The sequence below is a fragment of the Canis aureus genome, chromosome 33 (genome assembly GCF_053574225.1).
Source record: "Canis aureus isolate CA01 chromosome 33, VMU_Caureus_v.1.0, whole genome shotgun sequence".
Taxonomy (NCBI): Eukaryota; Metazoa; Chordata; class Mammalia; order Carnivora; family Canidae; genus Canis; species Canis aureus.
The window spans coordinates 3,517,022-3,532,372 of record NC_135643.1 but is presented as its reverse complement, the minus strand read 5'-3'; the positions used below and the strand labels follow the sequence as shown (position 1 = coordinate 3,532,372).

The following is a 15,351-nucleotide window of genomic DNA, read 5'->3' as shown; positions in this document are numbered from 1 at the left end:
TTTCACAACACTACTTCTGTATCTAAAGTAACTAGAGAATCACCTGCTGCATATAGGCATCCTGAAGTAGCTGCTGCTGCTGCTGCTGCTGCTGAGGATGACGATGCTGTAAATGAAGTTGCTGTAATCTCCAATCTCCCTGTTGTAGCTGCTGAAGGACTCTATGCTGTGGTGGAGGCTGCTGAGGGGGCCCCTGTCCCAATACAATCTCAGGGCCATTTCCAGGTCTCAGTGCTCCTAAAAGTGGTTTCCAGAAACGTATGTTAACAGATTCAAGATTTCAACAGAATGCCTGGATTTCAAAACATCCGTTTCAATAATCATTAACCAAGGTAATTTTATCCTCATTTTATAACATAGAAACTTCCATAAGCACATAGTCTGAAGGAATTATTTACTATAATGTTAAGAACCCATGAAAATTAATTTTGTCAGCCACAACTCTGAACAAGCCAATGTCTTAGAAATGCTTCTTTTTTCCTATCTTATCTCTGCATGAACACACCAGCCACGTCCTTTGTTTCTAGCCTCTCAACTACTACATGAGCTGGCATGAGTCTGTGTCTTTACCAATATGATTCTGTCTACACTACCACCTTCTACCTACTGCAATTCTTCTTATCCTTTAAAGTTTAGCTCAAGTCTCTCTTCCTTGTTCCTCCATCTAACACTTCCACTTGGTTTATAACATTTCATTCTGCCTTCCAAATATTGTCTTTGTGACTATTTCCTAACGAGGGCCCTTGATGGATGGGATGATGATTTACTGATCTATTAGGCCCCAAGGAATCTTTTATGTAACAGATGTTCAATAAATACTAGTGTAGTGACTCAATCAACACTGCCTCCTAAGTGGATATTTATTTATAAGCTTCATAAATTCTACCTAAGGCAAATCCTATGAATAAATTTTTGAAATTAATGAAAAGAGACACAGAACATCAAAAAGAGGAAGTGCAATATACCACAATTTCTATATTCTCCTCCAATGAGTAACCATAAATTCGAGTACAGTTATTTAATCCTATGAGGATAAAAGAGGAAGAGAGCAAGGAAGGAGAAGAGGATTCTTCAATATCTTCAAACCACCCCCGGCCTTAAATACAACACCTCTATGGAAACAGTTTTATAATTTTCTAAATCCCCTAATTATAAGGAAATGTATGTTCATTGTAATTTGTCTTGAGACATTTATAAAAATATACAGAAGAAAATTAAAACCATAATTCTACCACTTAGACATTACCACTATTAGCCATTTTAAGTGCATTTCTTTCCATTTAGTAGAGTATTAAAAAAAAGTTAAGTTCCTCAGCTATGTTCACCTTTTAGGACCCTGATGTCTAACTACAGAACACTTGTGGCTGGGGGTGAACCCCAATCACATCAGTGATCATCATGCAATAACTCATGTGGCTCACCTCTCACCTCACAAACTGTGACTTTGCTTTAGGGACATCAAGCTATAAAAGGAGTTCCTTGGAAAAAAAAAAAAGGAGTTCCTTGGTTCTCAAGCCATGGCCACAGAGCAGCAGAAAAATCGCAAACAATATCATAATAATCCTACATGGAAACAATGCTTTCATGTATATCATTAAATCATCACACTATTATTCTCCATTTTGCAAATGACAAACCTAAGGCTCAGAAAAGTTACGTGAATTCACCAGTAAAGACAAATTTCAAGAAAATATTTACAACATATTTAGCAAAGAATATTCAAAATACATAAAAACAAAATCTTAAGGGCAATAAAAAATAAATAAAAGCAGAACAATCTCACAGAAAATTGCCAAAGATAATTCACAGAAAAAAACAAATGGTCAGTAAACATAAAACAACATTATTAATCAGGAATATTAAAATAAAAACAAAGGTATTTCAGTTATCAGTAAGGAAACATTTTTAAAAACCAATACTACAGGTATTGGCAAGGATAAGAATCAAAGGACACACACTGTTTTGATAGCGTAAATTTTTGAAGTCCTTTTTTTGATGGCAATGTAGCAATATCTGACAAATTTTAAATGAGTATATTTTTTAATCTTCCTCAGAAAAATGCTTTAACATGGAAATCAAGAGTCTGTTATAAGGGTGTTCATCACAACACTATTAATAGCAGCAAATTTTGGAAATAACCTAAATGGTTATATAAGCTATGGTGAATATCATCTATATATTAAAAACTACACAGTAGACCTATATGAACTAATGTGCAAACCTCTCCTAAATACAGGAGTTAAAAAAAAAATCAAGCTGCAGAGAACCATGTACGGTATGAATCCACTTACGTTAAACACATTCAACCCAGAGCAAAGCCCCACTTCCTTCAAGCTTCCCCAAAATTACCTAAAACAAGCCCAAATCCTTCAATAAGTCTTTCCAAACACCATGTTACTGAGATATTCCCACAGATTCCCATGATATGTGAGTAATAAGCCCAACCTGTTCAAATACAAGTGTGTTCCTAGTGTGTTTTGGCTGGAGGGCATTGATACATGATAGAAAAGAATAACAGGATCTCCAACTCAAAATAGTAGAAAAAAATAATACTAAATGCTTACTACAAAACAGAATCTTCCCAGATATCACACACCTTGTCATGTATTTCTTGTAACAGGAAAAACAGGTGTTATTCTTATTTTACAGGAGAGAACAGTGAGGCTAAGAAATGGACACAAAAGGCTTCAACTTCCCCTATTTTCCCTTTTCCACAGAATAATCCTTCATCTGGTGTGCCTGAGCATGACAAAATTACGTAGGAATGCATCAGGTAATATAAACATCTCTCCTGAGTATATATATATTAACAGTAATAATAGTAGCTAATATTTAACATTTTTAAGGACATACTATGTGGCAAGGGATTATATTAAGCAGTTAGTTAATCCTCACAGCAATTCTATCAAATAGATACCAGAATTTTTATTACATTAAGAAATGGGAAAAACAGAACTCACATTCGAGTTTATGAGACTCTAAGTATGGGCTCTTAACCATTAGAGTGTACTAACGGAATACATTTTAACTGAAAACATTTTAACATTAAAACAAAACAGCTATAACATGAAATGAAGTGCAAAACAGGGTTTTCTTGAGATGGACCTTCAAGTTATATATCTAGACCCTTGAGAGGACAAGTTTACTACCTAATATTAGAGATATTTTCTTGGGGAGTTCTTTTTTTTTTTTTTAGTACTACACTGTACCATAATGCTTTGAGGATATTTTAGACTAGAAAAATAAGTCTTCTCAAAATCGGATGAGAAGATAGGTTTCTCTGTTGTAATGCCCACATGACCCAAGATAGATTCCTCTGCCAAAGCTCGAGATGCAGTAGAAAGACAAAGAGCTTCCTCCTTTCCAACACAATAAAGAATTTTCTATATTCTTGAACTTTATTATCAACCTTGAACCCTACTAGTTGATGACCCTATGGCATAAGCAAACTGGAAGCTTTTTGTATCATACTTTGATATTATCAGTAACTACTTTTGCCTAGAATTTTAGGAAAACAGTTGAGTTTATTAGACATCAGTAGAAAATTTCTTCAAGCATTAAGTTATCTGCTTCACAATAGTAAGTTTGCCGGGAATTTATACTCCTAGGATATCAAATCATAGAAGGTTTAAGTTAACCATAAAGGTGACAAGAGTGACAGGGCTGTTATTACCTTTTGGTCTGTGGTTACCAAATTCACCAGGAGCAGGGACTTTAACAGGTGTTGCTGAACTCTGAATGGTCAGCACACTGGGAGTGGCAGTAGTAGAGTTGGCCTTTGGTCTTTGTCTTGGTGCAATTGAGGTTTCTGTTGGTCCAATGGTATCTGTTATTCTACAACAGAAGAATATATTTCATTCCAAATCCTGGTTATTTCTAATTATCTATTTGTCCTAATAAAGCATCTATTTCAACAGGTGCATTTTAATTTTATTGATGATCATGTTAGTCCTCTTGGCTTCTTCCTGTCTCATTCTTAAGTATTAAATGTTTAATAAAGATAAGAAAGTAAATAAAATAAACCTAACAATTTCTTTCAACCACTGTGCTACCTACCATTCATAGTCTGCCCCTGAAGCTGGTAGACAAAGAATATAGGACTCCTTTATGGAGATGAAATAAAGGAAGCAAACAGAAACCTTCTCATGAGGTTCTGGACGAAATCAGGAGCCAGGTCTCCAAACCAGTCAGAAAAATAAAAACAAGAAATGAAAAACAACAGTCTCCCTTAGCTTATTAGACTTTAGGCCTAAGAAAGAAAAGATCACACTCCAGGGTATAAAGAACAAAAGGAGCCAAAACTTTCAATAAGTGGAGCTACTTGCTCACATTCAACTTCCTGAATCTGTAACTATGCTCTACTTAGAACAGTGAATGGAATTATATAAAATTTTTCCCACTAGGACTTAGTTTAAGCCACAGACATGGATGGTCAAAGTGATAAGCACAGTTTTGAAAGCAAGGACACTAAAAGACACAAATATTTTCTTTTCTTTTTCAGAAGAAAGCTAAGGAAAATCTTTATGGACACTAAAAGACAAATATTTTCTTTTCTTTTTCAGAAAAAAGCTAGGGAAAATCTTTAACTTACATATTTATCAACTTATTTTTTCTATAAATTCAGTACAAAAATTCAAATACTTTTTAATAGGGTCATATGTTCACTTTTCAAGAGGACTGCCATAAAATCTCTTTACCAAGTTCCCTTAGCACCTTTTCAAATGATTTGGTTCAAAAGTTTGCATACATGATTTACCAAGTCCATATATGTTACATTTGGAGAAAGTCCTAAGTACAGTAACTCTACAGATTTACAGTTCTTTCTTAACTCTCTGTATATATACCACAAGAGGGAGCCCTCTTAACTATCTTTCTAAGAAAGAACTGAAATTGAATCAAAAGATTTTAGATAATAATAGAAATACATTGTATGTGTGCTGCTTTCTAAAAATAACATTTATGTTTTAGATAGGCTAAGTTATGAAACAAGTCATATGAAAACTGAACTAAAAGGCAAAAAAATTATCATGTATATGTATAACCAATTATATCTCATTTTAGTGATAATCAAGTACTTCCTGAATTCAAATTATGGATATGACACTAAAGCCAATGCTGTACTCCCTAAATTCAAGTAATTGGGGATTGTACATCCTATATAATCTTTTCATCTGTCTATCCATCCTTCATTAAGTGCACAGTACAGGCCAGATCTCACCCAGCCTTATTCCTGTTATAAATAATTGCTCTATAGAGATTCACAACCACATGAGTGCAGCAAATCTCCTAAAAGCTTATTAAAAGTTCCACAGATTTTAGTGTAGTGTTTCCTAATGTATTTTACCAATATACCAATATCTATTATATGATTACTGATATCCAGCAAACAAAGCACAATACACAGTCTTCAAAAAATTTATAGTAAACTAGGAAGATGATGTATGTTCATGAAAATACAATAAAATAGAAGATAGTAGAAATAATCAGTGCCAAGCTAGTACTGTCATGTCAAGAGTTTCACAGAGGAGTAATTCTACCTTTATCTAATTTGGCTAGAAAGGTTTCAAGTAGGGGCACCTGAGTAGCTCAGTTGGTTAAGTGTCTGCCTTCAGCTCAGGGCATGATCCCAGGGTCCTCGGATCAAGCCCTGCATAATAAGGTGAGGCTCCCTGCTCAGTGGGGACGTCTGGTTTTTCCTCTGCCTCTCACCCCTCTAGTGCTCGCTCTCCCTCTCTGATAAATAAATAAAATCTTTAAAGAAAACTAAAAGGCATCAGGTAGGCACTCAAGGGTAAAAACTAAACACACTTTCATTAGACCATAAAAAAAGAAAGCATTCTGTGTGAAGAAATAGGAAGAAAATGCCTGGGCAGATGAGGCAACATGAAGACAGGAACTGAACTAAAACAAACGGCTGAGTAATCACGGGTACCAATGCTACTGTGCAGCTTCATCTGCATGATTACAAGAGACAAAGCTGTTTGCTCTGCTTCCTCCCTTGTCTTTCCTACTCTCTATCACCTGATCAATCTTCCTAAAACACAGACTCTCTCTCCTCTTAAAATACTTTAGTGTTTCCATCTGCCAGGACAGTTATTCTCAACCTTTCCATTTTCAGATACAAGTCACAAAAGTCTCACATGTTTAACAGTCCCAAGAGCAGATGTAGGTTTCGTGGAGGTAGAAAGGGGCTTTTAGGAAGTAAAACAAAAAATGCCACACAGTAAAGGCAGGATAGATGGATAATATTCATAAAAGCTCTATAACATGTAAATAATGATAATAGCTCATTTTTTTGATAATAGCTATTTTTTTAAAGATTTTATTTATTTATTCATGAAAGACAGAGAGAGAGAGGCAGAGACACAGGCAGAGGGAGAAGCAGGCTCCATGCAGGGAGCCCGTTGTGGGCCTCAATCCGGCCAAAGGCCAAAGGCAGACGCTCAACTGCTGACCATCCAGGCATCCCTGATACTAGCTATTTAAAGATTTCTCCAATCACTTGTCCCCCATTAATAAGCCTTTTACATGAAAAAAAGACTAATTTAAGTTTTTAAATTAAGTTTTATACACATTTAAATTTTTTCAAGTACTTTACTAATTCTATCAATAAAGAATTTTATTATTATTGACCAATAAGCACCAATTAACCTAATTTTTAATGTAATGTACAGATTTAACATATAATATGAATAGCACTGTGAATTTTAGTTGCATTAACTATTTCATTTGCTTATAACTGTACAGCAATGACTCGTGACATGGTGAAGATAGATTCAAAGCATCAGTTTTGTTCAGTTGACTCACACTTTTTAAAAAATCTTTATCCACTTTTTTTTACAGATTTAATCATTGACAAAACAGTTATTTAAAAAACCACAACAGGGGTGTCTGGGTGACTGAGTCAGTTAAGTAACTGACTTGGTTTTGGCTTAGGTCATGATCTCATGAGTCTTGGGATCTAGTTGGCAGCTTCAAGCTCCAAGCTCACCAGAGAGTCTGCTCGAAAGATATTCTCTCTCTGCTCCTCCCCATCCCTGTTCTCCCTCTCTTTAAAATAATTAAATATTTAAAAAATAAATAAATTTAATAAGACCACAATAAAATTGAACTGACATGTCCTATAATAATTCATAACTGCCACCCAACTATACCGGCAGTTGCTAACTACAGCTATGCTATAGGTAAGACAGTCAGTCATAGCAGATTCCTCCAAGTTAGATGTAACTTACTTCTTCACAGTCACTTACTTGAGAGAGTATCTTAAAATTCAAGTGAATGAAGATAAAACTTTTTAGAGTGATAGCATATTTTTTAAATGAAGTCATTCACAAATGATATTAACAATTTATAAATAACAAATCCTTTTTTATTATTATAACAACACATCTCACAGCAAAGTGCCAAATACCAGAACTGACCACAACGTTGAAAATTTACTGGCTTAAAGACCCAAGTCCAAATTTCTCAGCATGACATATAAACCAAGCTGCTGAGTGAAATAAGTCAATTGGAGAAGGACAAACATTGTATGTTCTCATTCATTTGGGGAATATAGATAATAGTGAAAGGGAATAGGAGGGAAGGGAGAAGAAATGGGTGGAAATATCAGAAAGGGAGACAAAACATAAAGACTCCTAACTCTGGGAAACGAACTAGGGGTGGTGGAAGGGGAGGACGGTGGGGGGTGGGGGTGAATGGGTGACGGGCACTGAGGGGGGCACTTGACGGGATGAGCACTGGGTGTTATTCTGTATGCTGGCAAATTGAACACCAATAAAAAATAAATTTATTATTTAAAAAGATAAAAATAAAAATAAACCAAGCTGCTCATGACTGGCACCTAGCTACCATTCCCTATCACTCTTTATGTCCCCTGATACTCCAGCCTTGCACTGTCACAAAGGCCACTCTTCTTGCCTGAAGTGCCTGTCTGCTATAGTTTCATTCCCCATCACTTCAAGTGACTGTCTACTCATCTTCAAGGAAGAGTTTAGCAAATTGCAGCCCCAGAGAAAGGATTCTTTCTGTTCTCTAGTATGCTCAACTCCCTGCTTTCCCTTCCTCCACTCTCAGAGTTGCCTGGTCTCTGTCAGGTTGTAACTGTTTTCTTGTCTGTCTTCATTAGAATGTGAGCTCCTTGAGAATAAACACTGCTCATTTTTCTTTGTGTTTCCAGTACCTATAACTTGCATATAACAAGTACATAACAAACATATTTTATGTGTTTTATATCAAGCAAAATACCTGCATAAGTAAAATACAAAAAAAGCTCAATTAAGTGTCCAATTCTTGATATCAGCTCAGGTCATGATCTTAAGGTGGTGAGATCCAGTCCTGAGACAAGCTCTATACTTAGCAGGGAGTCTGCTTGAGATTCTTGGATTATCTCCCTCTGCTCCCCCACAATTTGCATGCTCATGTTCTCTCTCTCTAATAAATAAATAGATCTTTAAAAAAAAAAAAAGCTGTAACCAAGAAATCTTCCCACATGTAATATTATGCCTGTCTGATCACCTAAAATATAATCTTATTTATTAACTTTTAAATCCAAAAATAGTATGAAAAAAAATTGTCAATTCACTTACCAAATACACTTCTTAACTTATATAATACACATCAAACTTATCAGTACAATAAAGAACTATGAACAATAATTTAAAACATTTTATTTCTTTAGCAGTCTAAAAAGAACTACCATTATAACCATTCATTATAAATGATACATACCAATACCTATTCTAAATAGGTATTAGAAGACACAAAATGTCTCATGAATTTAGAATATTCTAAAATAGTTGCCTGTAAGTTATTTTTTCTTCCCTTAAATTAAAAAAGATCATACTAGCTATAAACACAACACAAAAATCTCATGAATTAGTTATTTACCACGTGATAAGATAATGGCCCCCCCAGATGACCTGATGTAACTGCACAATCACTTCCTAATCACAGGGGGTGAGCAGTTCAAGTACAGACTAACATCAACACCATGCCGAGTGCAGACACGCTCATATTGGCTAAGCTCCCCATCACATGCAGTGAGGAACATACACTTTCTGGGCATGAAAATGATACTTAATCCATGGTACTCGGGAGGATTGAAAACAAAAACTATATACTTTTTTAAAATGTCTTTTCAAATTTCAGCACAGCTCTGCCTACCTGGCTTTTATTTGGCTTTTCCGAGAAGCTGCTTCACTAGCAGTCATCGGTTCGGGAAGAGCTGAAGGAATAGAAGAATTCTTGGAAGAAAAAAATAAAACTTTTCATTTGGTTTCCATTTTAATTGCAAACAGTTTTATGTAAACAGTAAGGATATACTCTAACTATCTATGAAATACTACTACTTTCACCTCAGACACCTACAACATGTTCACATATATTTGCCAGATCTAATCTACAAATACCACTGCATGCTTCACAAATGTCACTTTTATATTCACGTTCCACAGAAACCCTTGGAAAAGAAACAGAACATCATCATATCTACTTTGCAAACAGGTAATTATCAGCTAAAAAGAAGGATTATGTTACACTTGTAAATCAATGACTATTATCCAAATGACTTTGGGGAAAAAAAGCAAACATCAAGCATTTCGGGAAAGTGCTGTTCCTATATAGTGCTGATAATTTTCATGACACCTCTTATAAAGGCTTGCACAGGAGAGCAGAAGATCATTTGTGCTCTCTATAACATTTTTCTTACTTTAGGTACCCAAATATATATTTGCTGAATGAAAAGATAAAAATCCACAGTTAAATGTCAAATAAACCTACTTTCATTACTAGAATGCTAGAACTGCCTTTCAGCTTCGACAGAGAATATATTACAAAAAAAAACAAAAAAAACAAAAGAATATATAAGAATATATTACAAAAAAAAAAACAAAACAAAAAGAAATAGTACTGCTTTATTTTATTTTTTTTTTTAGTGGAATGGACTAAATTTTACACACAAAAAAAAAAAAATTGTAAGAACAAGAGCCAGAATGATCTTTACAAAGTTGAGATGGGCTTAAAATCAGTGATGAACCCAAACCTTTATTAAAATTAGCAAAAACTTGCCACACACAGTTATCCTGATACAGTCAGGTATACTGCACAGAGTGAATATAATTCAAAGCCTTTGAATAATATTAGCTACTATCAACTCAACACTTTCCATGGATGAGGCACTGGGTTTACATTCATTGTTTTGATCTTCATGATTATTTTCACAGAAAAAGAAAGAGACATTAAGTACCTTCCTAAAATATACAATATATCTAAAAGGTAACCAAACTTTTTCAGTTTACCCAGAGCTTAATGTCTCAGGAATTTTTCACCATATCCCTAGGTACCCAACCAACTTAACAGTCTCAAACAACTTAATAATAGTAGTTTGTTCTGTGTCAAATAGATGTCACTGTGTCTCTCTCATAAAGGAAAAATATCCTGCAGTAGTTCCCCAGTGCACCTCAGTGTACAGGTTGGCAGCTCTGGCTTTGCATCAAAAATACTTCTCACACGCACACAATCAAACCACTTGTCATGAAACAAGCAATTCTCAAACTATATGTATCTATACCTGATGAAATGGGATTTTAAATTCATATCTTACTTGAAAAACTACTTACATTGATGTTGGAGACTGGACAATCCTTTTTGGCAAATTTAAATGCAAAATAGGACACTTGAAATATGTCAGGCCTACGCTCTGGATCTGGTTCAAGCATGAATCCTGCAAGGATAAATTAAAACGTTAAGAAGTTCCACTGAACACAAAGAAGCTATTTAGAAGCACATTAAAAGAATAAAACGTATATATACATGTACCTTTTTCATTCTAAGGTCAGTGATTCTAGTAACCTTTGTTAATGTTTTAGAAAATAGAAATTGGTATTTTATACACAAACTTAAAGCATTAACTGAACCTAAAAGCAGTTATGGAAGAGCTCTGCACCAGAAGCATATATAAGCAAATATAAACATTCTTCTCAGAAAGTGACACAAAACAAAAAGTGAGTTTAACAAACACTAGGGAATTATTAAAGAAAGTTTCAAAGCCACAGTAGAGTTCCTTATTTTCATTATCTAAAATACCTCTACTAATTTTCAAATGATCCTGAATTACTGAGGAAAGACTAAGTTGTATGTATTATATTTAACAAAGTAATTCAGGGTTGACACCATAATTTTCCAAAAACATTCTTTCTTCCCTTACTGATGCTAACAATATTCACCACAGTTCTTATTTCTGCATGTTATTCATATCATGTTCAGAAGTATGAGCAGAGTTTTATGGTTCTATTATAAACAGATGTCATACCAGCCTTGCAGCATCATTTGAAATACCTGACTTTTCTTCTAACCAAAACGATCTTTTTTTTTCTAACCAAAAAAAAACTATCTATTTCTTGGGTCACTTATTAATTCACAAGTTGATAAGAAGACTGATATTTATAACCAAAAAGTTCATAATTTGTTAGGACATCTCCATGTTCTAATTCTGCTTTGCTGATTAGCTCCAAGTTCTTATAATGTTCAAATCATATTTTTTTTAAGATTTATCTATTTTAGAAAAAGAATGAACTTGGAGAGGGGCAGAGAGAGAGAGAGAAAGAATCCTGAAGCCAACTTCCTGCTGAATGCGGAGTCTCCCATGGGGCTCAATCTCAGGACCCTGAGATCATGACCTGAGCTGAAATCAAGAGTGGGGCTGCTTAACTGACCAAACTAAGCAGGCAGCCCTCAAATAATTTTTAAGCCTATTTGCAATATAAAATGTATGGCATCAATTAGATAATACTCTGAATGTTGCCATTAAAATTATGTATAGAAAAATCTAAGTATATAAATGACTAAATTAAAGTTAGAAATCAAAATGAATTTAAATCTTCCTTTCAAATTTAAGTAGTATTTGAACAATGTATAATACATCTGCAAAAGCATGATAAACTTAGGTTAAAAACACAGTTATATGGCAAATGACACTAAACACATACTTAGAAATTGATCCAGGAGATTCTAAACTCAGTTTTAAAAAAATGCTCTGCATGGGAGAGCCTGGATGGCTCAGGCAGTTAAGCTTCAGACTATTGATCTTGGCTCTGGTCATGAGCCCCAAACATCAAGCTCTGTGGTCAGCAGCGAGTCTGCTTGGGATTCTCTCTCTCTCCCCCTGCCCCTCTATCTGCACATAGGTATACACTGCCTAAAAATAAATTAATAAATCTTCTTTTAAAAAAATACTCTGCAGGTAACTTGATTTTATATACTTAAAATAGATACTTATAAAATTGATTTTTTACTATTTTGTCACCATTGCTAGACATAAATAACCAAAAACACTGATTTATTAGTTTGTATTCAACCACATTCCAGAGAAGATTCAGGAACCTACAAGGTTTATTTTATCCTCCAAAATCATATTTGATATTGACACCAATAAATGTTTTAAAAGTACAACAGTACAGGATATAGAAACAAATTTAAACAGACTTATAACAATAAATTCTTATTCATATAATTTTTTAAAACCAAACAAGTCACAAGAAACTAAAATTTACAAACTTACGCTATTTTTCTATACTAACAATTAAGTTTATTTAGCTTTTAAAATTCTATTTCAGGAATGCCTAGGTGGCTCAGCGGTTGAGCATTTGCCTTTGACTCAGGGTGTGATCCTGGATTCCTGGGACCGGGTTCCCACATCGGGCTCCCTGCATGGAGCCTGCTTCTCCCTCTGCCTGTGTCTCTGCCTCTCTCTCTGTCTCTCTCATGAATGAATAAATAAAATCTTTTTAAAAAATAAATAAATAAATAATAAAATAAAATTTAATTTCAACTGTAGCTTATAAGTATTTATTTCTATAAAGGACCTGAAAAGGCATACAAAACTCTAAGTTTCTTTTTCAAAGACTTATTTATTTATTTGAGAGAGAGAGAGAGAGGCCAGAGTGAGAGAGGGAGCATGAGCAGGGGGAAGGGCAGAGGAAGGGAAAGAGAAGCCGGCTCACTGCCAAGCAGGGAGCCGGACACAGGGCTCAATCCCAGGATCCTGGGATCGTGACCTTAGACAAAGGCAGACACTTAACAAGTGAGCCACTCAGGAGCCTCAAAACTATAAAATTTTTTAAATATATGAGAAAATTAGGACTAATAAAAAAGTAATGGCTGAGAGCCCCTGCCCCCAAAAAACCTACAATAATGATGTCAGTGAAGAAACTGCATATGATTTGGTTCTAGCTCTCTACTTTCTAGTTGGCAACACAAATAAAGCAACATGATCCCTTACAAGAATGATAGTATCCCTAGCACAAAAAACAAACCAGGTGTTATGAAAAAGCACTATTCCTGATATTGAAAGCAAAAAATAAATACTCCTTCAAGTCTTTCTAAAGAAGGGTCACGCAGAGTAACAATATCCTTAAGAACTTGCAATGAGTGACAATGGGTCATTCCTTCTGTGAAGACCAATGAATGACGTAACACCTAAATACAGTTCAGCAGAAAAAATTCTCTAAGAGAAGAGAACAGTATGGCACATGAATATACTTTTTAGGCATGACCTAATCTACAAAAAGCTTTTTAAGTATCCAGAGTGGAAAAGAATGATTCTTCAGGCAACCTACATATGTTTTCTTTCATAATAATGAAAAGTATTAAGGGGCAATAAATTTGAGATTTTAAGCTCTCTAATCAGTATCTTTATTGGTAATTCTATTTCTCAAGTTAAGCACAGCACAACATCCCCTAATGATTAGGTAACCACGCTGTGGGTAGAAATGATATCATCTTATAACCTAACTAAAGGACCTCTAACTCCCAGGCGTGTGTTTCCATGTGGGACTACATTTGCTAAGCCAGCTTAGTTTGCCAAATTGTATTGATCCCGTTTATGGAACATAAAATCAGTTTAAAAGGTCATGACTGTCACTTATTTTAATAGAAAATATTAGAATGCATTATTATGCTAAGTATAAGCAATGTTTCATGAAACTTATTTTGTGTGTGTGCACATGCAAGCGCATGTGCTCCAGATCAGAACTAAAATGTATGTTTTACTATGGATCATAGTCAAACAGTCCGAAAACCACTGTACTAGTGACCTCTCTACTACTACTGTAACTCATTCCTCTCCAATAAGACGACAGTGATTTATCTAATTATTAGCCTAGAAAAAAGAAATAAGCACCCAAATGCATCAATCTCTGATACTCCTTCTTTCAGAACAATTCTCCAGACATACACGTTCTCTCTGAAACCATGTTTGGAAAATAGCCTACTTCTGAGGGGAAGTGTATGGCTTTCCAGCATTGCCTATTACTAGGTGTAAGTAAATTTGGGGATTGAATATAGATTAACAGGCCCATTTGCCTGAATACTTACACATGTTAAGAAGTATTTTTTATAATTTAATTTTCACAATAATCATTATAAAGTAGATACTTCTAATATGCTCATTTTAGAAATGTGATTAAGATAAACGGAGATGCCCAATGTTCTGTATCAAGTAGTGACAGAGCAAAGATAAAAGTCCAGGCCCTTTGGCTCAAGGCTTTGTTCTTAACTTCTACAATGGATTACCTCAACAACCTTACAACACAGAAGCTAAAAGGAAAGGTTAGGCAGCCAGCCCTCTGTTCATTGATCATAACTGTTCAGTAACCCCATTAGTTATGCTTCTCATTCTCCTGTAAATGTTAAGCTCTTTCCAACTCTTAGATCCACAATGAAAACACTTCTCCCTCACCCTTCAATTTACCTCCATTATTTGTCTATTAGAAAAGTTAACAGAAGCTAAGAAGAAAAATTCTAAATAATTGATTCTGCTACTTTTAAGAAGAAAAATCAGGAGAAAAATATAATGAAACTAATAGTTAAACTGAGCTTTACAGACGGTAGGTAATAATAATTATCCTTGACAAAACTGGTGATACTCAAAAGCATACGCAAATTCTTATGTAACCACAAGCCATATAGTTTTTTTGTTTGTTTGTTTTGTTTTTTTTATTCATGAGATACACAGAGAGAGGCAGAGTCACAGGCAGAGGGAGAAGCAGGCTCCATGTCAGGAGCCCGACGTGGGACTCGATCCCGGGACTCCAGGATCACGCCCTGGGCCGAAGGCAGGCGCTAAACAGCTGAGCCACCCAGGGATCCCCCAAGCCATATAGTTTTAACAAAGATCAGGCATAGCCATTTCATTTTCATGTATCCTGAGTCATATAAAATAGATGCAAGCAGCATTAGTAAAACTGTTAATACTAAAAAGATATGTTTTTAAATGCTTTATTTTATATTAATATGTGGGGGCAACTACATTGCATGAATAACTGGTAATATAAAATGATTCATTTTCAAAAA

At 34.8% G+C, this 15,351-nt stretch overlaps 1 protein-coding gene across 4 annotated transcripts in view; it reads right to left on the bottom strand.

Annotated features, from left to right (window-relative positions):
- BMP2K (BMP2 inducible kinase) overlaps positions 1-15,351 on the bottom strand; it is a 114,950-nt gene that overhangs the window by 34,140 nt on the left and 65,459 nt on the right. For all 4 annotated transcript variants that reach the window (XM_077882621.1, XM_077882620.1, XM_077882619.1 and 1 more), the window contains 4 exons: positions 10,620-10,723; positions 9,166-9,245; positions 3,674-3,834; positions 44-237 (listed from right to left, as the gene is read on the bottom strand). In XM_077882621.1, the coding sequence (XP_077738747.1) occupies positions 44-237; positions 3,674-3,834; positions 9,166-9,245; positions 10,620-10,723 (539 nt within the window). The remainder of the gene's footprint in view (positions 1-43; positions 238-3,673; positions 3,835-9,165; positions 9,246-10,619; positions 10,724-15,351) is intronic.